Consider the following 27,421-nt stretch of genomic DNA (forward strand, 5'->3'; position numbering starts at 1 on the left):
CATTAAGGAAGGGATAGGTTGGATATTAGGAAAAAAAATTTCACCCAAAGAACAATAAAGTACTGGAATGCTCTTCCCAGGGAGGTGGCAGAATCACCATCTCTGGATGTGTTTAAAAAAGCCTGGACATGGCACTTGGTGCTATAGCCTGGTTGAGGTGCTGGGGCATAGGTTGGACTCGATGATCTTAGAGGGCTCTTCCAACCTCATTATTCTGTGATGGGGTTTGCAGCAACCTGGCACAGTGAAAAGTGTCCCTGCCATGGCAGGGGTGGAACCAGACAATCTTTAAGCGCCCCTCCCACCCAAACCATGCCCTGACCCTGTGGCTGATTAAAGCCCAGCGCTGCTGCTGGTTGTGGGGGTCACAGTTGTGGGTTCCTCTGGGTCTGGAGTGAAGGCACTTGAGACAGGAGTTCATGTTCACACTCAGGTGTTTGTTATTTCTTATCAGTAAAACAGTCTCCCTGCTGTGAGTTCTGCAGCTTTTCATGAGAAGGCCCAAAATGGCCAACAATCTCTTGGTACAAGGGCTTTTACAACTAAACTATCCAATTAAGAGCTGACACCTGGATTATTTTCCCTTTTAACCCAATAGCTGATCCCAAACAGCCCCCAATGCAGACTAACTAAAATCCCAACAATTTGATAATACACTCCTTTTTGTGCTGTGCTTAATTTAGAGCTCATTTTAGATGTAAAAGGCACAGTACAATCTCCCATTATCAGACTGTTGGAATTTTAGACAGTGGAAATATATCGTTCTCTAAAGGGAAATTTAGAAACAATTCATAAGGTGGCTTTTTCTACACTTCCCACAAATTTGTCCTGAAGAAGTCCACAATATTCAATTTTGGGACAAAGTAGGGCATGAATTGATAACTGGGATGACTGAAACAGGCCATTACATCACACCACAACATGGGTCTGCTCTGGGGTGCCCTGACTTTCACCCTCATGCATGGAGAAAGTTTTCTAAACTCCAGAATAGACTAGAATCCACAAAAAGTGTGGAATAGATTACAGACAGTAGTGTAGGTGCATCACTTGGTGAGAATTTGAGGTTTTGGCGTTTTTAGTGTGTTGTGGATGGGAGCAATGTGAAAAATGCATGCATTTTACAATTGGCTTTTCGCAAACATTAAAATGAATATTATATGTGTTGCATTAGAAAGTGATGCTGTGTTAATTCTCTTAAGTAGTGTGTTAAATACAGTTTTAGGTTATATTAAAAAAATGTCAAAATAGAAACTATGCTATGTAGGATACTTTTTTTTTTTAAAGAAAGGACTCGCAGCGAGACATCAGCCACAGGACACCTGAACCTTTCAGAGGACAGGCACAGAAATATTCCCTGTGTGCTCTGGGCTTTCCACACCGGCTTGGCCCCGCTCTCGCATCCCTCACAGCCCGGCTTGCCCCGGCGTCACTTTGTCCAGCTTTAATTCCCTGGCACGCTTGGCTGAGCACTCCCCACCCCCTTTTGCAGCTGCCTCCTATGGCAGGAAGGAGCGCAGGAGCTTTTGCCTCACTTTTCACGGAGCTTTCCAGCGGCTCCAATGTCATTGCCTTGGCGACCGGGACGCTACTCCCGTGTGCAGGGCAGTGAATAACGTAGATCCTCAATCCCAGGCCACTCCTGCCTGCGGGAAACCTCCGGGGGAACTCAAAAACTCAGGTAGGAGGGGAGGAAAAAAACCCTACAAAAGGAAGCCCCTTGCTCTGGGGGTGTGTGAGTTTCTATATAATACAGCTGGGGGATGATTGGTGGCGGGGTTGTGACAGAATATTGAAAGTTTTCTATGAGTTCGCCTTCTTTAATGTTTCTATTTCATGCTATTTCCCCCTCTTGCTTTTACAAATGAAAAGCAAGCGGTGCTTGTATCTTTTAAGGGGGAAAAAAACCTCTCCAGATACCAGCTGGACTGGTGCTTTTCTGGAAAAAGTTTCTGGAAAAAGACTATTTTGGAAAGTGAAAAGCAAGCCATGCTTGTATCTTTTAAGGGAAAAAAAAAACCCACCAGATACCAACTGGACTGGTGCTTTTTCTGGAAAAAACCGTTTTTGGAAAGTTTGCTTCCAAGTGCCTTAACTCTGGAGTGAGAGCACTTTTGGAGGAGCCTGGAATGGGAGAAGCAATGGAGGGGCTGGGTGCTGGTGGGATGCAGGGTCTGGCTACCCCAAATCCCTGTGCAGGGCTGCCAGGGAAGGAGGAGGAGCAGCAGCCCCAGCCTTCTGCCCCATCACGAGGGGATTTCTCTCCTTCTCAGGAGGAAATTGTTGATAAGCTGCTGGAAGGGTCCTGAGATTCAAAGTGTGCCGCAGGAAAGCTCCCTGGCTCTCCACTGCTCTTACAAAGCTCATTTTGAATGTAACAGTCTGGGATAAATGAATGATGTAGCACAGAGCACAAAGCGGTGGCACTGTGGGACTGGCAGCATTTTTTGCAGACATTAAGTTGTTTGCTGTGGGCTGGATGAGCCTGGTGGGTCTCGTTGTGAGGAGGAGAGAAAGAGCAGGGCCAGATCCCAAGTCATGGAGCAGCTCCGTGCGAGAGGTGGAAACAGCTCTCAGAATTCCTGCTCTCCCAGAGGGTCCTTAGGAATTAGTTGTAGCCCTGTTAGGTTGAGTTTGTGCATTTATCTCCCATTCAGGTTGTCATGTTTCCTTCTGGGCTGTTGGAGTGGTGGGATGGCGGTGAATAACAAATTCTGAGCATTTCTGGTGCTAAACCTGAGCCCTGGAGTTGATAGTGAGCTCAAAGATGCTCCTTCCAGAGAGTGCAGAAACTCAGTGGGCAAACCCAGCCAGATCCCAGCAGGGCTGAGAGCGCACGGTGCCCTTCACCTCATTGTGATGAAAAAAATTGAGTTTATAATCATCCCAAAAGTCTATTAGACCTTATTAATCACTCTAATATTTATTAGAAATGCTGTTTTATTTCCTATGTGATCTCTGTGGCCACAACATGAGTGAGGCATGGTTGGATGGGCTGAGGTTCATCTCTGCTTCTCCAGGGACTTGTTCTCCAATATTGATGAAAAAAATCGAGTTTATAATCATTCCAATAACCCATTAGACCTTATTAATCATTCTAATATTTATTAGAATTTCTATTTTATTTATTATGTGACCTCTGTGGCCACAACACGTGAGGCACGGTTGGATAGACTGAAGTTCATCTGCTCTGCTTCTCCAGGGATCATTCCAAATCATTCCAATAATCCATTAGACCTTATTAATCATTCTAATATTTATTAGAAATTCTGTTTTATTTATTATGTGACCTCTGTGGTCACAGCACATGAGTGAGGCACGGTTGGATGGGCTGAGGTTCATCTCTTCTTCTCCAGGGAGTTGTTCTCCACTATTGGGGCGGCTGCAGGGACCTTGATCCCTCCTTTTCCTCCTCCCTCTATCTGGGGCTGGGTTTTCCAGTCGAAAACTGAGTACGTGGAGCTTTTCCATGCTAATCTTTGGGCATTGTTTCAGTGGCTGTTCGCAGGGAAGCTCCGTGGGCAGAGGGAAGCGGAGCCGGTCCCGCATCCCGGGGGTGGCAGCCCCATCCCGGGCTGAGCCGGGTCCCGCGGGGCTCAGAGCTGGGGCATCACCTCCTGGCAAGGTTTTGTCTCCCCGCTGCCGGGCTCTTTTCCCTTGTGCAGCCTCCCTGCAATGCCCTGACAAGCAACAGAGGGAAGCAGCAACCCAGGGAACGCTGGAGCGCGGCTGAACGCCGGCAAATCCCACCGGCAACCCTGAATCCCAGCACCACCCCATGGTTTGCACTTTTTGGTCTTTTTTTTTTCCCCTTAGAAACCTGCAATAAATCCAGTGCAGGTCCCTCCCGAGCTGTGGCAGCCGTGCCAAGGATCCCCCACTGCCTCACCGAGGTGGGAGGGTGTGATGGTGGTCACAGGGGTCCGAGGATGAGGGAATAGACGAGGAGGATCTGACCCCATGTTTCAGAAGGCTTGATTTGTTATTTTATGTGATATATTCTATTAAAACTATACTAAAAGAATAGAAGAAAGGATTTCATCAGAAGGCTGGCTAAGAATAGAATAGCACAGAATGATAACAAAGATTTGTGGCTCAGACTCTCTGTCCGAGCCAGCTGGACTGTGATTGGCCATTAATTAGAAACAACCACATGAGCCCAATCCCAGATGCACCTGTTGCATTCCACAGCAGCAGATAACCATTGGTTACATTTTGTTCCTGAGGCCTCTCAGCTTCTCAGGAGAAAAAATCCTAAGGAAAGGATTTTCCATAAAAGATGTCTGTGACAGGAGGGATGGAGAATTCCTTACTGGAATTCTCCTTGCTGCACCCTTTCCCTGGTGGGAGAGGAGATCCCCACTTTAATGAGCAGTTTGAGGTCTCTGCAGGTGATAATCCTCCTGGGGGAGCCTGGCTGGAGAACTCTCGCTGGAAGAAGTGAGGATGAAGCCCCAGGTGTTCCCTCTGGTGCCTGCAGGGAGCTGAGCTGGGCTATGGCTGCTCCTGAGCTCAGCCCCAGGTGCCATCTGCTCATCCTTGGGCACAGGAATTACATCCCAGCCACCAGGAATGCTTCCAGAGCAATGCACAATTAGGCTCTAAGGCTCTTCCCAATTTACCTTTGATTTTGGTGTTGCACAAAGCTCCCACTGCTTCCCACAGGGTGACTTTTCCTTCTGCAGGACCTCACTGTCACAGACATCTTTTATGGAAAATCCTTTCCTTAGGATTTTTCCTCCTGAGAAGCTGAGAGGCCTCAGGAACAAAATGCAAACAATGGTTATCTGCTGCTGTGGAATGCAACAGGTGCATCTGGGATTGGCCCATGTTGGTTGTTTCTAATTAATGGCCAATCACAGCCCAGCTGGCTCGGACAGAGAGCCCCAGACAGCTGCCTTTATTATCATTCCTTCCTATTCTATTCTTAGCTTATCTAGCCTTCTGATGAAATCCTTTCTTCTATTCTTTTAGTATAGTTTTAATGTAATATATATCATAAAATAATAAATCAAGCCTTCTGAAACATGGATTCAGATCCTCATCTCTTCCCTCATCCTAAGACCCCTGTGAACACCATCACACCTCACCATCACACCTCACCATCACATCACTACTTTAACATTTATTTATCACATTTATTTATCACACCACAGTGCCTTCCCAGCTTCCCAAATGTGAAAGCCTCCAGCAATCCCTGAAAAACTTTGGGGAACCAGACAAACTTTGGGGAACCCTATTTGTAGGTAAATTGGTCGGTAAATTCTGAGGTGCTTGGTGCTGGGCTGTCACTGTTGCTGCAGAGGTGATGAGCAGGGATCAGAGCAGCAGGGATGTTCTTTAACAGCACCCACCACCCCAACTTCCCCTTGTACCCCTCAGTTCAGAGCTCCAACAGCAGGAGAAGCTGTGCTGGCTTTGCACAGCCACAAAGAGTGAAAGGGAACTTCCGAAACGCCCTTAAAATAGTCAGATTTCTTCCCTTCTGAGACCGAGAGCAGCCACGTGGTTAGAGCTGGTGTCACCCTGATGACCACACAGCCGGGGCGGTGCAGAGGTGCTTTCTCCTCGGGAGGAAAAGGCCTGGCTACTTCCTGAAGCTGCTCTGGGCCAGGGAAAGCAGCATGGAAGAGGGGTAAGAGCGCCAGCAGCCCTGTTCTGTCCCCTGTGCCATCTGTTCTGGGCTCCTCTCAGAGCTGCTCGTGGCTCCTTTCGTTTCTGTGTGTGTGTCACACATGGGGTGAGGAGGGATGGGAGGACATCAGACTCTGCTTTTAGCTGTCCCTGACACGGCACCTGTGGGGAATGATCCCTCCTGTGCCCTCCTGTGCCCTCCTGTGCCCTCCTGTGCCATGGGAATCCCTCCAGGCAGGGTGGCTGCGGATGCTGTGTTTTGTCAAAACTGACGGGGAAAACTTCCCCGCTTTCATTTTAACTCTGTGCCCTGCAGCCAGTCAGTCCCCAGCTGAGTCCCAGGGGCCCCACTCGAGCGTCCCTGGCCTCGGGGAGCAGCTGCCCTGCACTGGAGCATCCCTGGATCAAGGAGCAGCTTCCCTGCACTGGAGCATCCCTGGCTCAGCCCTGCACTCAGCATCTCCCGCCCAAAGCACAGGAAGTGTCAGGTTTTCACTATGAGATGGGATGCTAACATCAGCAAGGGGAAAAGGGACAGCCAGCTGTGCCTGGGGGTGTCAGCCAGGGCAGGGAAGAGGTCCTGCTGCTGGCAGAGAGAGGCTGAGGGAGGAGGATGATGGTTGTCCAGAGGGGAAGGCAGCACGAGGCTCAAGATGGCTCCGTGAAACTTCCGGCTGCAGCTGCTGGCTCTGAGAGGCTCTGGGCACACAGGAGAGCTGGGCTGGGCTGCTTTGCTCCAAAAATCCCCGTGCAGGGACAAGGGGAATGGCCTGGACTGAGTGTGGTTCTGGTTGTGACCGTGCAGCAGCAGCCAGGAGGGTTTGGGTGGAAAACGGGTTCATTTCACTGAGCTTGGCTCAGCCCTGCCTGCTGCCCTGGCCTGCACTGCTGGGCTGTGGGCACTGTCCCCCACCATGGGCCACGGGGCTGCCCAGTGCTGTGGTCACTCAGGGTGGGCTCTGGGGGGCTCTGGTTCTGAGTGTCCCCCAGAATGGCCCCTGGGGGTCTCTGGTCCCGGTGTCCCCACGATGGTTCTGGGGGAATCTGGTCCTGGGTGTCCTTCACAATGGTTCTGAGGGTTTCTGGTTCTGTGCGTCCCCCAAAATGGCCCCTGGGGGTGCTCTGTGTCCCCATGATGGGCTCTGAGGGTCTCTGGTCCTGAGTGTCCCCCACAATGGGCTCTGGGAGTCTCTGGTTCTGTGTGCCCTTCATGATGGCCCCTGGGGGTCTCTGGTGCTCTGTGTCCCCATAATGGGCTCTGAGGGGCTCTGGTCCTGAGTGTCCTTCACGGTGGTTCTGGTCCTCTGTGTCCCCCATGATGGTTCTGGGGGAATCTGGTCCTGTGTCCCCTCCTAGATGGTTCTGAGGGGCTCTGGTCCTGAGTGTCCCCCACAATGGGCTCTGGGGGGCTCTGATCCTCTGTGTCCTTCACGATGGTTCTGGGGGGATCTGGTCTTCTGTGTGTCCATTATGGGCTCTGGGGGGCTCTGGTTCTGTGTGTCCCCATGAGGGTTCTGGGGGAATCTGGTCCTGGGTGTCCTCCACGATGGTTCTGAGGGTTTCTGGTTCTGTGTGTCCCCCAAAATGGCCTCTGGGGATCTCTGGTGCTCTGTGTCCCCATGATGGCTCTGAGGGGCTCTGGTCCTGTGTGTCCCCCACAAGGGACCCTGGGGTCCCTGACCTGTGTGCCCCCTGCCAGGGGCTCTGGGGCTCTCTGGTCCCTGCCGTGCTGCTGGGAGGGAGTTGGGATTGAGGGATTCCTTGGAGAGCTGCTTTGCTGGGGTGAGATGGCACAGCACAGCATGGCACAGCATGGCACAGCCCAGCCCAGCACAGCAGAATGGCATGGCACTCAGTGGCACTCTGGCAGCACTAACCCTGCTGTTTCCTTTCCCCCAGGGTGATCTATCCTCTGTCAGACTCCCCTGCTCTGAAGATGTCCCAGCCATCCCCAGCTGATGAAGGCCCCACCTTTGAGCACCTCTGGAGCTCGCTGTAAGTGGGGTGTGCTCATTCCCCATGGGGGTGTTCAGAGGCAGCAGTGGCTCTTTGACAAAGACAAATTCCCTTTTGCATCCTCTGCTTTCCACAAACTCCTTTTCCACCTGGCAAATTTGGCTCCCTGGTTTCAGGTTCTCTGGCTCAGGGCATTCCATTTCCCATGTCTGTCCCATGGGCAGCAATGCTCCAGGGCCAGAGCAGAGCTCCCCTCAAGCTGGAACCCTTAATTCCAAAATTAAACATCTCCCAGCCCCACCAAGATGTTTGCAAGTCTTCTGGCCTTTGAGCCTCATGCTCTAATCCAGCAAGGGAGAAGGATTGTGCTTCATTTAATCTTCCTTCCTTGGCCCTCTCACACGTAAAGGCATCCCAAGGTGACAGAAATGCTGGAGTAGCTGGGTGGATGCAGAATTTCCCACATCTACAGCTCCGCCAGGTGGAAATAAAAGCAGAGGATGGAGGAAGAAGTTGGGAAAGGGACGAGGTTTGGGAAAGGGAAAAGGTTTGGGAAAGGGATGAGGTTTGGGAAAGGGAAAAGATTTGGGAAAGGGAAAAGGTTTGGGAAAGGGACGAGGTTTGGGAAAGGGACGAGGTTTGGGAAAGGGACGAGGTTTGAGAAAGGGACGAGGTTTGGGAAAGGGACGAGGTTTGAAAAAGGGATGAGGTTTGGGAAAGGGACAAGGTTTGAGGGGACTGTGAGTTTTTGGGAGGGTGGTGGTGGTGGCACAGGCTGTGCTGGAGAGCTGGGAGATGACTGTGCCCTCACCTCCTGCCCAGGGAACCAGACAGCACCTACTTCGACCTGCCTCCAGCCAACCCCAGCAGCAGCAATGAGGTCTCCAACAGCACAGAGGTCACCATGGACGTGTTCCAGATGAGAGGCATGACTGACTCGGTGATGGTGAGTCTGCTCACACAGCAGGGACGGGCACCAGAGCCGGGCACATCCTTGATTTCCCTGCAGGGGTGGGCTGGGGGCTCTGGGGGAGAAACCAACCTTGCTGGGGCAGGGTTAATCAATGGCACAAGGGTCAGTAAAATCATGGCTATTTATTGTTAGATAACATCAGTGCAGGCAGCAGCGGGGCAGCAGTTCTAGGTGAGTACCAGGACAGCAGCAGAGTGCCATTCTCTCCGGGACAAAAGCCATTTGTGAGCTGCTGAGGAGGCAGAGCTGCTGCAGAGGGGGCACTCCGTGCTCCCAGCACAGCCCCAGGTCCGTGCCGCTGCCTTTCCTGCCAGAAACCTTTGCTTCTGTCTGAGACAAAGTCTCGGAAAAGCATCGCGGCCGTGCGAGGCATCCCGGCCGCTTGGGCATGTTCAGGGATGCTCGGGAGCATCCCTGGGGCTGCCCCGGCTGGTGGCTGCATCTCCCTCCGGAAAATCTCTGTTTCCCTCCGGGAAATCGCTCTTTCCCTCCAGAAAGTCGCCGTTTCCCTCACCCGACAGCTTGCCTCCCCTCCCCCAGCCCCTTTTCCCTCGCTTTCTGCTCTCTTTCCCTCCCTTCCCCGGCCCTTCTCAGCGGGCAGGGGCTGGGCAGAGTGCTGCTAATTGTGCCTGTGCCCCTCGCTGAGCGAGCATCGCCTTTCCCCTCGCTGCTGCTGTCACCAAAGCCGAGCCCGGCGGGGCCGGGGCAGCCTGGGGTGAGCAACAAGAAGGGCTCTGGACAAGAAGGGCTCTGGACAAGAAGGGCTCTGGTAACGGGATGCCAACAGCCTGAGGGGAAGGCAAGAGAGGGGAGGGATCACTCAGTCCCTGCTGATTCCTGCTGTTCTTGGCATGCATCTGGTGCTGGTGCTCGGTGGTGCTGAGCAGGTCACCCCAATGCTCTGTTAGGCATCTATCCTAATTATTCCTGTCTGGCCCTCTAGATATCCATCCCTCCATCCATCCATCCATCCATCCATCCATCCATCCATCCATCCATCCATCCATCCCTCCATCCATCCCTCCATCCATCCAAAATTCACATCTCCCACACACAGAGCTCTCACAGAGCCACTGCCTGCTGACCTGGGTGGGCACCTCATTGTGCTGGTGACAGCTGCCAGCCCAGAGCAGGTCACCCCAATGCTCTGTCAGGCATCTATCCCTAATTACTCCTGTCTGTCCCTCTAGATCATCCATCCCTCCATCCATCCATCCCTCCATCCATCCCTCCATCCATCCCTCCATCCATCCCTCCACAATCCACATCTCCCAGACACGGAGCTCTCATGGAGAGAGCCCTGCCAGCTCAGTGCCAGGGTGGGCACCCCATTGTGCTGGTGCCAGCTGCCAGCCCAGCAGGTCTCCATCCCCCTGTGTGGCTGGAAGAAGCTTTGGGGAGTGGGATCCGGGCAGGTTTGGTGGTGGAGCCGGACCCCTGCTCTCCCTGCAGCGGGAATGGTTGGTATCGCCCAGTCCATCACTGGGCAAGCTGGGGCCTGCCCTGTGCTTTAATGAATAGTCATGAGGGACAGAAGGGGTGGGCCCCGTTTTGTTGTTGGATGCAGCGAGTTGACAGAACTAAGGGAGATGAAAAAAAGCAAAAAAAAAAAAAAAAAAAGCCAACAGACGGCGGCACACGGACGGGGTGGCCAGCGCAGCATCCCTGGCGCTGCCCGCCCGGCCCCGCTCCCGCTCTCCTCCCTCCCCGCCTCCCCTCCCCGGCGGCCGGCCCGACCCCATGAGTCCCGTGGCAGGAGCCTGCCCCGCGCTCCGCGAGCCCCGAGACAACTAAAATGCTCTACATCAGCGACCCGATGCAGCATTACACCACGGTAGGTGCTGCTTGCTTTGCTTTGATGCTCCCCTTTGAGTTATCCTTCGCTTTACCTGATCTGGCTCTGCCTGCCCAGCCTGGTGCTGGATGCTCCAGGGGTTGTCCCAGTGTACTCCTGTCCCTGTCCTGCAGCTGCTGGAGGACCTGGAGCTGCTCCAGCCCTGTGTTGGTGCAGGTGCTGCAGCCTCGGCAGGCAGTGGCTGCTCCTCTTGCTTTGCCCCATCTGCCTCTTGCAGAGCCCGAGGTGGGATTTAAAGCTCAGGTGCAGGGGGTGCAGTCCCTTAGCTCTGTGTGCACAGGACAACCAGAGCATCCATCTATAAATCACACCCAAGGTGGGATTTAAAGCTCAGGTGCAGGGGGTGCAGGGTCCCTCAGCTCTGTGTGCACAGGTCAGCCAGAGCATCCATCCAAGGAGCACCTGGAGGTGCTGGACACCTCCAGCACCACTCTGTCATCCCAACTGAGCCCACACTGCTCACCTGTCCTCGCAGGCAGGCTTCCTTCCCCTGGTGGAAATCCCTGGGAGGGCAGGGCAGGTGAAGCTGTACCTGTGCTGCAGGTAATGCATTTCCAGCCCTGTGCTCAAGTGCTGAGATTGTTTCCTTAGGGAAAAGGGTTTGTGTCTGTCCCTGGCATTCAGAACCATCCAGCACAGGCACAGAGGGAGTTGGAGACAGAAGGAAATCCCTTCATTCCTGGTTTTACCTTAAGTGTGTTGGCACCAAGCCCTTGTGTCCCATTGTTGGGGCTGTTCCATGGGAGGTCGTTGCTGCAGTTGTGTGAATAATTATCCCTGTGTGTGTCTGTACATATTTACACACGCACACACACACAAACACTCCTGCCTTCAATTCATCTTTTAGGGGAATGTTTCCATGATTTCATCAATTTTGAGCAGCAAGTCTGTGGTTTTGCATCAATTTTGAACAGCAAGTCTGGGGTTTTGCCCGCGCACCTGACTCTGGGTCTCTCCACCAGCAGATTCCCAAAGTCTGGGGGCACTCAGGGTGCTGCCTCCTGCTTTATGCAAAGGCAGCCCAGCCTGGCAGAGGTGACACCCTGGGTCTCACCTCTCACCATTCTTCCTGAGGGAGGGTTTTCTCCCACACAGAGCTCAGGATGCTCCGTTCTGTGGTGGGTCCCCATTCACCGGCCCATTGACAGCCACAGGCTTCAACCATGAATGTCTCAGGATGGGAGCAAAACAGCTCAGCCCTGATACTCCTGGATCAGCTGAGTATCATCCCGATACTCCTGGATGCTGCCCCAGCCAGCAGCAATCCCTTTTCCCTTGCTGCTGTTCTCCTGGTTGATCCCTCAGGTTTTCCTGTGCCACCTCAGTGGCTCTGCCCTGCCTGCAGTCCCCGCAGCAGCTGCATTTCCCAGTTGGGTGGCAAGAGCTTTCCTAACGTGCCTGTTTTGCCAGAGTTTCTCATAAGTTTTTTTCTCCAGGTGAAGCCTGGATTAAGGAGAGCTTGGCTTGTCTTCGGCTGGGCTATTTATAGAGCTGTGAGGAGGAATAGAGGGATTTAGGCACATATTTTAGGGGAGAAAATGGCTGGATGCGTAAAAGCAAGCCAGATCTTGTTCAGCATTCCTCCAGTTAGTCACAGGCTCCAACGACCTTGTGAGAGATGCAGGCAACAGGAGAACTTCCCTGGAGAAGGATGATTGCCTTTAAACCATTCCACATCGAAGAGGGTTGGGTGAGGTTGGGATCCCAAGTTAAAACACGTTTCCTGATTCCTGAGCCGTGAGCCTTTGCAGCCCTTTGGAGAAGGCTGAGCTTGCTGGCTGTGCCCACGGCTGCTTCCACAGCTCTTGGCATCCCAGAGCTGCCCCAGAGGGTGCTGGGGACAGGGATGAGGGCAGCCCAGGGGTTGCTGTGTCCCTGCTCCAATGCTGGGAGCCGGGAGGACACACGGCAATGCACCCGACACTGTGCATGGTCACCAGCACTGCCACTGCCTCTGGGGCTGCAGGGTGAGGGCAATGCAGGAATTGCAGGTTTCTGGGGAAAAAAAAAAAAAAAAAATCCCCTGAGCAATTCAGGAATTGCAGGTTTCTGGGAGGAAAAACCTGGGAATTGCAGATTTCTGGGGGAAAAAACCTGGGAATTGCAGATTTCTGGGGGAAAAACCCATCCCCTGAGCAATTCAGGAATTGCAGGTTTCAGGGGGAAAAAACCCGGGAATTGCAGATTTCTGGGGGAAAAAACCTGGGAATTGCAGATTTCTGGGGGAAAAAAACCCATCCCCTGAGCAATTCAGAAATTGCAGGTTTCAGGGGGGAAAAACCCATCCCCTGAGCAATTCAGGAATTGCAGGTTTCTGGGGGAAAAACCTGGGAATTGCAGATTTCTGGGGGAAAAAACCCGGGAATTGCAGATTTCTGGGGAAAAACCCATCCCCTGAGCAATTCAGGAATTGTAGATTTCTGGGGGAAAAAACCTGGGAATTGCAGATTTCTGGGGAAAAAAAACCGGGAATTGCAGATTTCTGGGGGAAAAACCCATCCCCTGAGCAATTCAGAAATTGCAGATTTCAGGGGGAGAAAAAACCCGGGAATTGCAGATTTCTGGGGAAAAAAAAATAACTCCCACTTGCTCTGAGAAAGAGTTGTATTTGAGCCTGATTTTCTAAGGAAATACTAAGATTTCTTTAGCCACACAGCTCTTGGGAATGTCACTGTGTTTGGGCTGTGCCTTGGGTAAAGGAGCTGCCAGCTCTTATTGGAAGAATCTGACAGTAATTGGTCAGAAGAGGAATAAGGAAAAAATTGTAAAAAGTCATTATTTGGTCCAACAGGTCTGCAATAAGAGCCGGGACCTGCCTAAGTGGCTCTGTTTGCCCTGTGACTTTGCTGCAGCGCTGTGCATCACAGCCTGCTCTGTAGGTTTGAGGCTTTGCCCAAATTAGAGCTGCATCAGGCACTGGGAGCAGCAATCCCGCTGGGAAACCAGCTACAAACCACAACTCGGGAGTGGTGTGGGGGTGTGTGTGTCCTGACCAGTGAGCACACCAGGGACAGGCTGGAAAAGAGGGTGGAAAACCCGCTGGGAATCGCCGTGGTGATGGAGCGGTGTCATTGCCAGGGATTGCTGCTCACCTGGGCGCGGTGGCTTCACCGAGCTGTGACACTGGCAAGGGACAAAGGGTTGGGTGTCCCTCCCCACCTGCAGAGGAACATTTCCCACAGCTGAGCAAACCCCACCACGTCCCTGCCCTCTCCCCGCTGCCAGGAGCGCGGCTTTCCCGAGGCAGGTGCTCCAGAAATGCGGGACTGGGGCACCTCGCTGCCTCCAGCGAGGATGGAGCAGCTCGAGGCGGGGGTGATTTAAGCACACGGATTTCATCCCTCACACAAGTGGCGACCTGTCAGAAAACCCGAGCCACCCAGACCAGCTCCTTTTGACTCCCATCCCGCACGCTGGCCCTTTAAGGAGGCTGTAACAGGACACCCCAGCACTGCAGAAAGGTGCCTGAGGTTTCCCTGTCTCTAAACTGGCTGGTGTTTTCTTTTTTCCCTCCTCCCCTTTTCCCTTCCTCCAGTCCCAGTTCAATTTGCTGAACAACAGCATGGATCAGAGCATCGGCAGCAGAGCAGCCTCCACCAGCCCCTACAGCTCCGAGCACACCTCCAATGTCCCAACGCACTCGCCCTACTCGCAGCCCAGCTCTACCTTCGACGCCATGTCCCCGGCCCCCGTCATCCCCTCCAACACCGACTACCCCGGTCCCCACCACTTCGAGGTGACCTTCCAGCAATCCAGCACCGCCAAATCGGCCACCTGGACTGTGAGTTTTGTTTTTTCCTGCCTTGGCTCGGGGAGATGCTCAGCGCGGCCGAGCGGGTCCTCACCGCGCTCAGGGTGGTGGCGCGGGGAGGTGACACGGGATGCAGCCACCGCTGATGGCGGCTTCACGGGCACAGGTGGTGGCCCTGGGAAGGGAAGTAGCTGGAAACATCCCTGCTTGCTTTCCAGGGGGTTTCTCCCAAAGGGGTGTGAAGCACAGCGGTTGGGATGTCACTTCTCTCGTTGGCGATTCACTAAATTGTGGGTAAATGTTCTCCGAAAAGGAATGTCCTGGGGAAGTACCTGCCTTGTTCTCACGGTGCTTCCCCAGGGTATTTCTCCCAAAGGGGAGTGAAGCACAGCGGTTGGGATGTCACTTCTCTCCTTGGCGATTCCCTAAATTGTGGGTAAATGTTCTCCGTCCTGTAAAAGTACCTGCCTTGTTCTCACGGTGCTTCCCAGGGTATTTGCCAGCGGGTGCTGTCAGAGGCGATGCCGTGAGTGAGAGGGACCTTTGCTTGTGTCTGCCAGCTGTGCTGTGAATGCCATTTACAGCTGTGCTGTAAAATGTCATTTACAGTCATCCTCCATCCCGTATTAGAGGAGTAACTTAATCCCTCCAAGTCACAGAAAATAACCGAGCAGGATTTTAAGCGCAGCAGGTTTCGATGCCCGGAGGGGTGGCTGCACAGCCCCTGCTGTCGCTGCAGATTTGGCACCACGGCTGCTCCTGCTGCCCGGCACGGGACAGCTCTGCGAGCAGGGACCCAAGGGCCGGGCAGACCGCACGGGAAATGCTTTGATTTTTGTGGCAAAAAATCCTAAATCCTCAGCCCTGCTGCTGGCTCAGCGCGGTGTTTTTAAGGACTTGTGGCACAAGTGTCCATCCCGCAGCGGGTGCCTCGAGGGAGCTGCTGACCGCGCTCGAACCGGGCGGGTTTTCTCCTCCGGGAAGCACTGGCAGAGCAGGAAGGTTGGGATGGGAACAGCAGAGTTCCCTCCGGGGCTGCGGTTTGACATTGTCACGGAACGGGCAGAGCAGCCCAGCGGTATTTAAGCCAGCCCGGCTGTGACAATGACCTTTGTTTGCGGAAGGTGACGTGTTTAATTGGCACGACAGTCCCTCCTGCGGCAGACAGGACGCATCCTCGGGTGCTGTGGTGCGGGGACACCCCGGGCAGCGGCCGACGGGATGCTCCCGGCTGTGCTGGGGAGGATGCGGGGATGGGACGGGCTCCGGCAGCTCCGCAGCGCTGGGGCCGCGTCCCGCCGAAGCCAATGGGTGCCTGCAGTGGGAAAGCAGCAGCCATCGGGCATTTGAAAGCAGCCGAATTCCGGCTGGTCAGTCCAGCAGTTTCCCCGCTGCTTCACAGGACCGGGGACTCGGGACAGCGCCGTGGTTGAGCGCCCTGCTCTCTCAAGGGTGGTTAAATCTCCACTTTTTCCACTGTGTTCCCTGGCAGCATTTCATTAGGAAATGAGTAAAGCGGAGGTCCTCGGGCAGGATGTGACTCCAGCCCGCTCCTATCCCTGCTGGGGGACAGATAACTCCTGTCAGCCGTAGGACCTGCCCAGGGAAGGGAGGCATTCCCGTCCTACAGCGTCCCAAGGGAAACCGAAACCAGGCACTGCAGCGTGTGCTGTCCCGGCACGCAGGGATGGGGGCCAGAACGTGCCCGGTGCTCGCTTGCCACTGTCCCCAGCTAGGAGTGGGATGGCTTTGGGGTGGAGCAGACCCAGCGCAGCAGGGCTCCCCTCCTTAGAGCCATCCCGGGATCTTTCCACGGCTCTAAAGGGAGCTCAGGCTGTCTCGCATCACCCTGTGCTGACTGTTCTCCTCTGGCTGTGTCCCGCTGGGAGCTCGGCTCACCAGGACAGGACGTGGCTGTTTTTCCCAAGCCTTTGTGGGATTCAGGGCAGGCAATGCCACACGGTGCCCTCCCAGCCTCGGGGGAGCAGCTGGACCCGGGAGCTGCCTGGAGAATCTGGGAGCATCTCTGGAGGACGCATCCACCAGCCGGGGCTGGGAGCCACCCACGGCTGCAAGGAGGGGTCCTGGGAAGGGTCGAGAGTGAGGATTTGAATGCCTGAAGTGGTTTTAACACTAAGGAGGACACTCAGAGGTGTGTGACCCTCTGAGCCACAATGCTGATGTGGCTGCATCCCCCAGAACAGCTTGGCTGCAGGGCCAGTGCCCACCTGCACTGGAGCTGAGCCTCGAGGGGAGCAGCAGTGGGTTGGCAGCATCAGGGACCCTGGAGAGCACAGAGGCTGTTTCATTTGCAGCAGTGATTCTTGCAGGATTGCCAGGGCGGGTGCAGCATGTCCAGCTTGCCACGGTGCCACATGAGAAATGGTCCTGCTGTGGTGGCAGCTGGTGTCACTCCCTGTGCTCCTGGTGTCACTCCCTGTGCTCCTGGTGTCACTCCCTGTGCTCCTGTTGTCCTCCTGGCTGGGGCTGTCACAGGCATGGTCAGTGCTGGAAGATGAGGCCAATGCCTTCCTCCAACTCACTGTGAGCTCTGCAGTGCCACTGCCACACCTGAGAGTTCATCCTGCTTTAATGGGGAAAGGGACTCAGCAAAACAGATGTGTTTTATGTTGTCAATGAACTCACAAATAACTCTGTGTGAGCCTCCACACGAGCTGGGAACACGCACCTAAGGTAAAAAAACAAGCCATTGGGGAATGCAGGGAAGTGAAGGTAAATGTCTGGTCAGCAGGGCTGGGGACAGAAAGAGGCATTTGACAGAACAGTGATGGCCACACCAAACACAGCAGCACCAACCATCCTGGTGCTCTGATTTGGGGCAGCCCTTGGGAAGAACCAGCCCAGACTGTTCCTTGTGCCTTTTGGACACTCTGAGCTTTGCTGCACCCAATAATCCATGCCAGGATGGTTGATCAATTGCCACCAAGCACTGACCACAAGCTCAGCAGAGCCAAGGCTCTGGGCAGCATTTTGGAGCAGTGAGGGCTCTGCTGCACTGGAAGGAGCCTCAGCTGAAAGTCTCCTGCAATTTGGGGTTGAATCATGGAGGATCTGGCCACAGAGGAAAGGACAGCTGGCGAGCAGGCAATGCCAAAACAAATGGTTTGTGTGAGTCATCTTGTCAAAAGTTTTAGCATCATTTTTTGATATAGTCACAAGTTTTGGTTGATGGAGGTGTGTAGCCCAATGGCCTCCTGGTTTTGAAGGGTTTTGACTTGAATCCCTCTGGGAGATGTGGCATTACCCATTCTGCCTCTCTTAGAGCTCCTAAGGACCAGGTGAGCTGGCCCCTGTAGAGTGCTGGACAAGCCCTTGCTGTACAGGGCTGGGCAAATCAGCGTCACCTGGACAGGGGTGTCCCCAAGCCCTGTCCACACACGGTGCTCCTGCCCACACTTCAAACCCTCTATTGAAAAAACAGACATGGCCTGGGAGGGAGATGTGAACAAAATGAACAGTTTTGAACAGATGTAGAGCAATACCACAGAAATGTTCTGCATTGAAGTTCCCCCCAAGAAGAGCAAGGGGACTTGATTATGGTGTGCCCAGGAGATGGTTCCTGATAGCAGCCAGCTCTTTAATCTAATAGCAAAAGACAGAATGAGATCCAGCACTTGGAAGCTGAAGCCAAGCAAATTCAGACTAGAAACAAGGAGGTATATTTTTTTTTTTAAGAAGTGAGGATAATTAACCATAGGAACATCTTACCAAGGAATGTGGTGGATTCTCCCAACTCCTGAAGGATTCAAATGAGGAGTCTGCATATCTCTCCAGAGATAAGATGTGCTTTAGCAGACACCCCTGACTCAATGCAGGAGGAGGAGGAAGGGGTCTGAGGGTAGCAGTGTGGGCAATGGGAGCAGAACATCACCAGGGGTCTGAGGGTAGCAGTGAGGGCAGTGGGACCAGAACATCACCAGGGGTCTGAGGGTAACAGTGAGGGCAATGGCACTAGAACATCATCAGGGGTCTGAGGGTAACAGTGAGGGCAATGGCACCAGAACATCATCAGCTGCTCTCTCTTGCTTCAAAATGCTGATTTTCTAATTTTAGAAAAGAGGTGAATGGAGAAGGTGAAGCCTTGGGGCTGACATTACACATCTCTGTCCTGGCAGAGGGACTCTGAGCAGTGATGGGTGACATTGCTGCCCCCAGCCCTGGACAGCAGCAGCCGCGCCCGCCCATCCTATGGGAAGCCCTCCAACCCGCTCCCACCTCCCTTTTCATTTTTAATGGCCTTCTTATCGCAGAGACCAACGGCCAGATGCCGAAAAGAAGCTTTTCCCTGCGGCTTGGAAGCCCCCCTCGGGCAGGCAGAGCACGGGGAGCTGCGGCACGGCAAGCCGGGGCACGCCGGCATCCTGCCCGGCCCCGGCGGCTCCGCTGCCCGGACACGCTGCAGCCACAGCGGCCCCATCGCCGTGGTTTTCTCGCCGCAGCCCCTCGCCACGCCAGCCAGCTGGTAACTGACGGATAATTAGGATTTTTCTCAAGTCGGGTTGGCGGCGGAGCGCTGTCGCATGTGCCAGAGATGCGGAGGTGTTAATGGGGTCTTTGGCTTCCCGCGGGCGGGCTGCAAAGGGACGTGGGGGCTCCAGCTCAAGTGTGGAGCTCCTGGAGCCGGGAGGAGATGGACAAACCCCCGAGCAGGCAGGAAGGGGAGTCTCTGATACACCCGTGGAACTACACCCGGGGTTGTCTTGTTGCTGTTTCGGGGAGAAAAGAGCCTGCGAGGGGGAGGCTGGGCAGGAGGAGAGCTGCTCCTGCTCCCACGGATGGCTGTCCAGCAGCCACCCACAGCATCCCAGTGCTCAGCCAGTGGGACATGGCAGCGTGGAGCTGCTTCCACTTGCTTGATAGATCTTGCAGCTGGAGCATGGGAACAGGGAAGCTGAAACGCTTTTTCCGGTCCTGACTGAGTGAGGAGGATGGGAGGCAGGTTCTCCCCTTGCTGGTCACTGTCTGTGGTTTCTTGGGGTAGAGGCAGATAATGAAGAGGAGGGAAAATTCTTCAGGAGCATCTCTGTACCACAAACCCCCTCTGCAAACTCTCTCTGGCACATTCCCATATCCCAGGGAGGTTGCTGTCCAACAGCCAAGGCCTGGAGATGATTTGGGCAGAAACAGCTGAGGACACCCTGAGTAGCTGTGCAGATGAGTGTGGATATTTTGGTGTGCCAGAAGTAGGAAAGCAGCACCAGCTTGCTCCAGAGCCCATCGAAGCCAACCACTGGAGGCTTTCCACCAGCTCTCTCAGGGTGTGGATGAGGCTCCAGGAGCTCCAGACACAATGGAATTAAGAAAAAAGGCAAAGGAATTCGGTGTGTGATGTTCCAACACGATCCCGCTATCAGTTCCACTATCTTGAACGTGTCTGGTATGCACAGGTCAAGGGAATGGCTTCCTGGCAATGCTGCTCCATGGGGAAGGCAAAGCTCCCTGGCAGGAGAGGTGGGAGAGGGCTGGGAGCCCTGATCTCTGCTGCACGGGAGGGGGAAAGGATGCTGGTGTGCCCTTGGCAAACCCACACACTGCCTGTGCCCACCCCGGGCAGCGGCTGAGAGAGAGCAGAGGAGCAGCCCCTCCTGCATGGCACAGCCCTCCTGGCATGCTCCAGAGCCAGTGGTTCCCCCCTAAATCCTGCTCTTGCTGTGCTGCTTTTCGCATTTCCTTCCCAGCAGCAATTCCCAAGGCCAACTCAGCCTCCTTTTCCCTTCCCTCTCCTCCCAGCCTGCTCCCTGCACCCTTGGCAGGGTGAAGTAACCTCCTTGCTGGATTTGTGGCTTCCGTTTTTGAGTGGGAGGGAGCTCTGGGCTTGGCTTGGACAGGGGATCTGAGTATCCACTACACAGAGGGAGTCAGACCTACCAGAAGAGATTAAACCCTCAGAGTGCCAGCGCTGGATCAGCAGGGAGTGAGAGAGATCCCCGCTGGAAGTTATTTTAAGGATGTGCTCACTGGGGAAGGCAGGGAGAGGAGTCCTTTGGGGATGAACCAAGGAATTTCAATTAGCAGTAATGGCATGCTAATTAAGGTAGAAGAACACAGGCTGGAGCACAGGGAGCCTCCATGTGCTGCTCTGCTGCAGGGCCCCGAGACCTCAGCGGTCTGTAGGGCTGGAGGACCTGTGGGGCACAGAGCTGATGATGGCTGGGGTGATCAGGGGGCTCTGCTGAGTGCCTTGAGACCCCCTGTGCTGGGCACAGCTGGTGGTGGCTTGGTGTCACCCCAAGGCATTACTGCCATGGGACTGGGACCACAGGGAGGTGCGTGTTGGGCATCCCTCATGGCCATCACTTCAACCCATCATTATTGTGGCACAGGGAACAGAGATATGGGGAGATGGTTTTGGGGCATCCCTATGGCCATCACCCCAATCCATCACTGCTGTGGTGCAGGGACTGGAGGCGCAGGGAGGTGAGTGTTGGGATATCCTTTATGGCCATCACTTCAATCCATCATTGCTGTAGCACAGGGAATGGAGGCACAAGGAGGTGGGTGTTGGGACATCCCTTATGGCCATTACTTCAATCCATTCCCACTGCAAAGGGAATGGAGACATGGGGAGATGAGTTTTGGGGCATCCCTTATGGCCATCACCTGAATCCATCATTATTGTGGCACAGGGAATGGAGATGTGTGGAGATGGGTTTTGGGGCATCTTATGGCCATCAGTTCATCATTATTGTGGCACAGGGAATGGAGACATGGGGAGATGGGTTTTGGAGCATCCCTTATGGCTATCACCCTAATCCATCATTATTGTGGCACAGGGAATGGAGACATGGGGAAATGGGTGTTGGGGCATCCCTTATGGCCATCACTTCATCATTATTATGGCACAGGGAACGGAGACATGGGGAGATGGGTTTTGGGACATCCCTATGGCCATCACCCCAATCCATCACTGCTGTGATGCAGAGAATGGAGACATGGGGAGATGGCTTTTGGGACATCTCTTATGGCCATCACCCCAACCCATCATTATTGTAGCACAGGGAATGGAGGCACAAGGAGGTGGGTGTTGGGACATCCCTTATGGCCATCACTTCAATCCATTCCCACTGCAAAGGGAATGGAGACATGGGGAGATGAGTTTTGGGGCATCCCTTATGGCCATCACCCGAATCCATCATTATTGTGGCACAGGGAATGGAGATGTGTGGAGATGGGGTTTGGGGCATCCTATGGCCATCAGTTCATCATTATTGTGGCACAGGGAATGGAGATGTGTGGAGATGGGGTTTGGGGCATCCTATGGCCATCAGTTCATCATTATTGTGGCACAGGGAATGGAGACATGGGGAGATGGGTTTTGGAGCATCCCTTATGGCTATCACCCTAATCCATCATTATTGTGGCACAGGGAATGGAGACATGGGGAGATGGGTTTTGGAGCATCCCTATGGCCATCACCTCAATCCATCACCGCTGTAGTGCAGGGACTAGAGGCACAGGAAGATGAGTTTTGGGGCATCTCTTATGGCCATCTCTTCAATCCATCACCGCTGTGGTGCAGGGACTGGAGGCACAGGGCACCAGGGTACTTCTTACAGCCATCCCCAGGGCAATATCCCCCTGTTCAGCCCACCTGTGTGCTGGACAGGTACCTCAGGCCCCGCTGGACACTCCCCTCTCCTCTCAACCACCAGTCGTACTCAAACCTGGCTCGTAGTAAATGAGCAACAAGCAGCTCGGGGAGGAATTTCCAGCTCAGTGAGGAGTTTACAGGCCGGTGATTAAAAAATAGTTATTAAAAAAAAATTAGACAGAGAGAGAGAAAAAAAAAAAAAAAAATTAGCTGTGCCGCCGGCACGTCTTCCAGGATCTGTCGTAACAGATTCGTCCGAGCCGGTTAACGGTATTTGCGGTTTGCAAGATGCTACATGTCCGGGGAAGATGACAGACACGTTATTATCACCTCTCGCCTGAGATCTGCCCCAACCTGTCCCAGGATGCAGCTCTGCAGCTGCTTGCTGGGGAGTGCAAGGAAATTAGCAGCCGGAGGCAGCGCTTTTCTTTCTCTCCCCCTTGCCAGGCCAGTGGCTTTACTGGGGATCCATTGACTGCAGTCCTGGACACGTCTTGAGTAAAGCTAATGAGAAGCCTGGAATGTAGGAGAAGAGGAGGAGGAGGAGGAGGAGGGGAGGATTTGTGGAAAAAGCAATTGTTGAGCAAATCATTTCCTTCTAGAGGGAAAGGAGGCCTTGGCTGCGCCTTCCCCAACAGGCAAGTCTAGACGCTTAGGTGTCAACAGTTGAAGATAAATAAGATTTTATCAGCTCCAAATCTGTTGGGACACATCCTCCTAGCGGTTCTGCTGCCCAGGGACGGCCAGGCGAGATGGACTTGGCCAGGAAGGCTTTCCAGCAGAGGATTCAGGTTATTTTTTGTGTGAGGCTGTCAGCATCCATGGGGAAAACGACCTCTCCCTGCTCATTTCCTGCATGGGGAGGCAGCCCTGGGGCTGAGCAGCCTCTGGAGCCATCTCCTGGTGCTCTCTCAGGGTGGGCAGCGATGGATGCTGAGGCTCCACATCCAGGAGCTATTGTGGGGCATTCACCCAGTGGAATCTTGTGGTGTCCAGAACATTTCCTTGGGGCAGCAGCACCAGGATAACCAGGATAACCATGGTGAAGCTTCACAGTGGCCAGTGGCACCATGGAGTGACTGGTTTATGTCCTGTTCCATCTGGCAGTGGTGCAGCATGGTCTCATCTCACCCAAAAAAGCAGCTGCATTTCAAACACGTCCAAAGGCCCCTTGTGTTACCAAGCTCTTGGGGAAATAGAGCTGATAGGCTGCTAGGAGTTAAATAATTTGGTTTTTCCATTTTTTGGCTTATTCCTAGTACTCTGGACAGACAGCAGTAGCAGGGAAGGGACAGAGACAGAGCTGGCATCACAGTACCAGCCCAGAAGTTGAGGGCAACACTGGAAGCTGCAGGAAATCCCAAAGGAACAGAGGTTCTGTGTGTTTCCATAGGCTCCAGGGGAGACTGTCAGTGCTGCTGCTGCTCTGTGCTGGTTCAATCAACCCAGCATCCACAAGCCACAGAAACCATTTGTGTTCCTCAAACACATGGTAATACTCAATAACAGACAGTCTCCAATGTGTTCCAGGAACAGAGATGACCTGAGTCTCCTAATGTAACCGTGGAGACAGACACCAGACGTCCCCAGGGTTGAAAAGGGTGTGGAGACACAGACAGGAGATGCCCAGGGCAGAACATACCCTGGCTTCTTTGTAGGTGTGAAAGGAATCCTGGAGCTGAGGTCTGGACATGCCAGGAAGGGGTTCAGGTGCCCCAAAATGTTGTTCCTATGCCCAGCAGCAAGCTGGCCAGAGCTGACCTGAGCTCTGGCTGTGACCCAGCTGCCACACGTGGCCAATCCTGAGAGGTCAGTTTGTCTAAACACTGCAGAATGGGAAGGATGTGGGTGAGCAGACTGAGGTTCCCCCCATGCAGGTGGCAGGAGCACATCCTTGGCACACAGAGAGCCAAACAGCAGCGCTGGCTTGAGATTAAATCCCAGCATTTTGGTGGTTCTGCTCTGCCACTGCCTCATGTTACACTTGAGCAGCACATGGTGCCCGTGGTTCCTGCAGGGTGCTGTGCAGGGTATGGCTGTGCTGGGAGGTACCAGGACCTCAGGTGATTCAGCAGAGCCCAGCAGAGATGTGCATGGGGCTGATAATTATCAAATACAGATAACAGAGGAGAGAGGTGTCTGTCCAGGGGCACTCTACACAGTGCAGGTTTTGCTGTCCCCTAAAGAGAGTGTGCATTGCCAAGCTGGGCATGCAGAACCTCCTGGCATCCCAAAAACACAATGCTGGTTGTCCTGGTGGCCATGAGCAGAACCTTCTGCCATCCCAAAAACACAATGCTGGTTGTCCTGGTGGCCATGAGCAGAACCTTCTGCCATCCCAAAAACACAATGCTGGTTGTCCTGGTGGCCATGAGCAGAACCTGCCATCCCAAAAACACAATGCTGGCTGCGATGACCAGGAGCAGCCTGGCTCTGTGGGACCTCTCTGCCCTGGCTGCAGCTGGAGATGTGGCCCAGGACGGCTCCACAGGGAGAGGAATCAGCAGCACGGCCGCCCAGGGCACAGCCTGGACTTTTCTTGCCCAGAATTATCAGCAGGGAGTTCCTTAAAAGAATGGTTTGTTATTGTGGAGGGATCTTTGAAGGCGATCCCGGAGCTGTTGGGACACGATAAGGTTATCAGCAGAGGCAAGTCTGCACGGAGCGGCCGCCTTCCCCCTGCAGGGCATCACTCTGCTATTTAACAGAGATTTATCCATGTCATAACATGGTATAATGAGAGAATTTGTTACCAAAGAACTTGCCATAATGCACCTCTGCTCTTCCAGAGCAGTTATAGTTCCCAGGCATGTTGAGGGCTGCCCGGGAATGTCGACATGAAAAGATCCTTTGACAGGAGTTGTCAGTATTTTAACACCTGGCAAGGAAGAGCCCCCTCCAAATAACCCTTGTTTTGCCACGGTGGCTCCTCTAAACGAGGGTGTTAAACCCCATTGTGGTGGGTGAGTGGGTCCCGTGGGCTGCAGCCACATGGGAGTTTCCAGCCAGGCAGAGCAGAGTCACCACATTGTGAGTGGAACCCACGCTTCCAGCTCAGGCCTGATCCCTGAGAATCCCTGCTGGGGATGCAGGATCACACCCAGGAAGCCAACCTGGCCATGGAGTCAAGGTGTAGTCAGCATCATCCGGTATGAGTGCAAAATTTGGGGATTTCAGTAGGGGTTTCCAAGCATCCTCTCTTGTTGGGCGAGTCCAAGTGCCTACAAAAATAAGGATTAATTCTTGTTGTCAGGCTCAAGTGCATGTTACACCTCTCAGCCACCACCCTCCAGTGACCACAGCATCTTCCTGCTCCCCCAGTGCTGAGCAGGTTCTGATCTTGGGACACCCAGGACACCCCATGGAGCAGGTTCTGATCTTGGGACACTCAGGACACCCCATTGAGCAGGTTCTGACCTTGGGACACCCAGGACACACCACTGAGCTGGTACCTGCAGCTGGCCACCACCAGTGCAGTGCTGGAGGAGCTGCAGGAGCTGCTGCTGTTTGCTTTGGTAGATCCTCTACCCTTTATTATCTTCCCAGAACTTCCACAGAGACCACCTGAATGAGACAAACCCAGAAATGGTTTCTGTCGTTTGCCCTGTCCCAGTCCAGATGTTGGGAGCAGCTTTCTCAGCCATGGGTGAATCTACTCCTGTATCCAGGGCAGCAGGACTGGGAGACACAAATCCTTCCTGCCTGACCCACAGCTGCACTGGGACATGCTCACAGCCAGGAAAATGGGCACTGAGCCATCACTGAGCCCCTGAACACCCTCCAGCCCTGTGCTGAGCCCCTGTTTTGGGCAGCCCCAGCTCAGGAACTGCCTGGCACAGGGAGAGCAGAGCCTGTCCTTGGCACACCTGTATTTGGATGGCTCAGGACAAGCTTTAACATCCCCACAAACACTCTCTGCACGGTGGTATTTTTTTGGCACCGGGCTCTGTGTTGTGGGGATGAGATAAAATACCTGGAGCAGGAACATGCCCTGCCATGCAGGGACGGGCTGCTCCGAGCACAGGGGTGGGCTGGTGTACAGCAAACACATTCCTTGCGAGATGGAAAACAGCATGGCACGGCTGAGGTGGAAGGGAATTGCACATCCCCACACCTGGGCAGTTCCTGGAAGGTGAAGGTCAGGCTCTCCTTCCCCAGCCCTGCTCTGGAGGGGCACACACTGCAGCCCACAGAGCATCCCCCATCCAAGGGGCTTGTGAGACAAGTTTGCCACCAAGCAAAACTCACTGTGCCCTCACAGGGAGGAATTTGGTGGCCACACACCATTTTCTGCTCAGCAATGACTGCTGGCACTGCCTCCAGCTGCCACAGAGCATCCTCCTCCCACAGCCAGCCCAGGCAGTGGTCCCCATCCTGTCCCTACCCTGTCCCCTCCATGAACCACTGCTGCTGCAAAGGCTGTCCTGAATCAGGATCAGGACAAACCCATCTGTGTCAGAACTAAGCTCCCAGGTCCTGCCTAATCATCTGCTAATGGCACCAAGCATGTTTTCCTCAGGCTGTGATGTGTCAGTGCTCTGAGTGTGCTCTGTGTGCGAGAACAGACTTGGGAATATTTCCAAAATGGGCTTAGTGATGGACAAATGAGGGTTTTGGTGATTTCCAGTGAGATTCCCTCTGTCTCAGTGCAGTGGTGCCAGAGCTCCTGCCCACCTGGGAAACCCTTCCCTGCCCCAAGAGGTGACTGTATCTGGTGTACATGGAAAGCAGATACCACACAGTGGGGGCGAAATTGCCAGATTTCAACGTTTCCAGGGAAAGGGAAGAGAAGGAAGCCCTGCTTTTACACCAGAGCAGCAGAGGAAGCTGAGGTTGGATGGGGGAGCAGCCTCCACCTGCCAAGGGATGCTCACCTGAGGGATGTCTCCTGTTTTCCATGAGATTCCCTCTGTCTCAGTGCAGTGGTGCCCTGCTCTGGTAGACCCCTTGCCCATCAGGGAAACCCTTCCCTGCTGTATCTGGTTTACATGGGTGAAATTGCCAGATTTCAACATTTCCAGGGAAAGGGAAGAGAAGGAAGCCCTGCCTTTGCACCAGAGCAGCAGAGGAAGCTGAGGTTGGATGGAGGAGCACCCTCCACCTGCCAAGGGATGCTCACCTGAGGGATGTCTCCTGTTTTCCAGTACTCCCCACTGCTGAAGAAGCTCTACTGTCAGATTGCCAAGACATGCCCCATCCAGATCAAGGTGTCCACCTCACCACCCCCTGGCACCATCATCCGGGCCATGCCCGTCTACAAGAAGGCAGAGCACGTCACCGAGGTGGTGAAACGCTGCCCCAACCACGAGCTGGGCCGTGACTTCAATGATGGTGAGGGCTGCATGTCCCTGGTGTCACTGCCCTCCTGTGCTCAGGATGGGCACCCTGGGCAGCCATGGCTCTAACGGGAGGTTTTCCTTGCAGGCCAGTCAGCCCCTGCCAGCCACCTCATCCGGGTGGAGGGCAACAACCTGTCCCAGTACGTGGATGACCCAGTGACAGGGCGGCAGAGCGTGATGGTGCCCTACGAGCCCCCACAGGTACCCGGCTGCTCGTGGCAGGGACGAGGAGCAGCCCCTGCCTCCCTGGTTTGGGCTGCTGGGCCCAGTGTGCCCCTTGCCCTGGCACCATCTGAGACCACTC

At 54.1% G+C, this 27,421-nt stretch overlaps 1 protein-coding gene across 2 annotated transcripts in view; it reads left to right on the plus strand.

Annotated features, from left to right (window-relative positions):
• Window positions 1–1,652: 1,652 nt before the first annotated feature.
• The window catches only part of TP73 (tumor protein p73), a 35,518-nt gene continuing 9,749 nt past the window's right edge, over window positions 1,653–27,421 (plus strand). The window contains exons 1-6 of one of the 2 annotated variants that reach the window (XM_036396405.2): window positions 1,653–1,678; window positions 7,531–7,626; window positions 8,410–8,533; window positions 13,951–14,196; window positions 26,923–27,109; window positions 27,203–27,318. In XM_036396405.2, coding sequence (XP_036252298.1) covers window positions 7,568–7,626; window positions 8,410–8,533; window positions 13,951–14,196; window positions 26,923–27,109; window positions 27,203–27,318 — 732 coding nt within the window. In that variant the 5' untranslated portion in view covers window positions 1,653–1,678; window positions 7,531–7,567. Of the gene's footprint in view, window positions 1,679–7,530; window positions 7,627–8,409; window positions 8,534–10,299; window positions 10,395–13,950; window positions 14,197–26,922; window positions 27,110–27,202; window positions 27,319–27,421 lie in introns of those variants that run through there. The other variant, XM_036396406.2, reaches the window with a different exon arrangement.

This window comes from Molothrus ater, chromosome 23 (genome assembly GCF_012460135.2).
Source record: "Molothrus ater isolate BHLD 08-10-18 breed brown headed cowbird chromosome 23, BPBGC_Mater_1.1, whole genome shotgun sequence".
NCBI lineage: Eukaryota > Metazoa > Chordata > Aves > Passeriformes > Icteridae > Molothrus > Molothrus ater.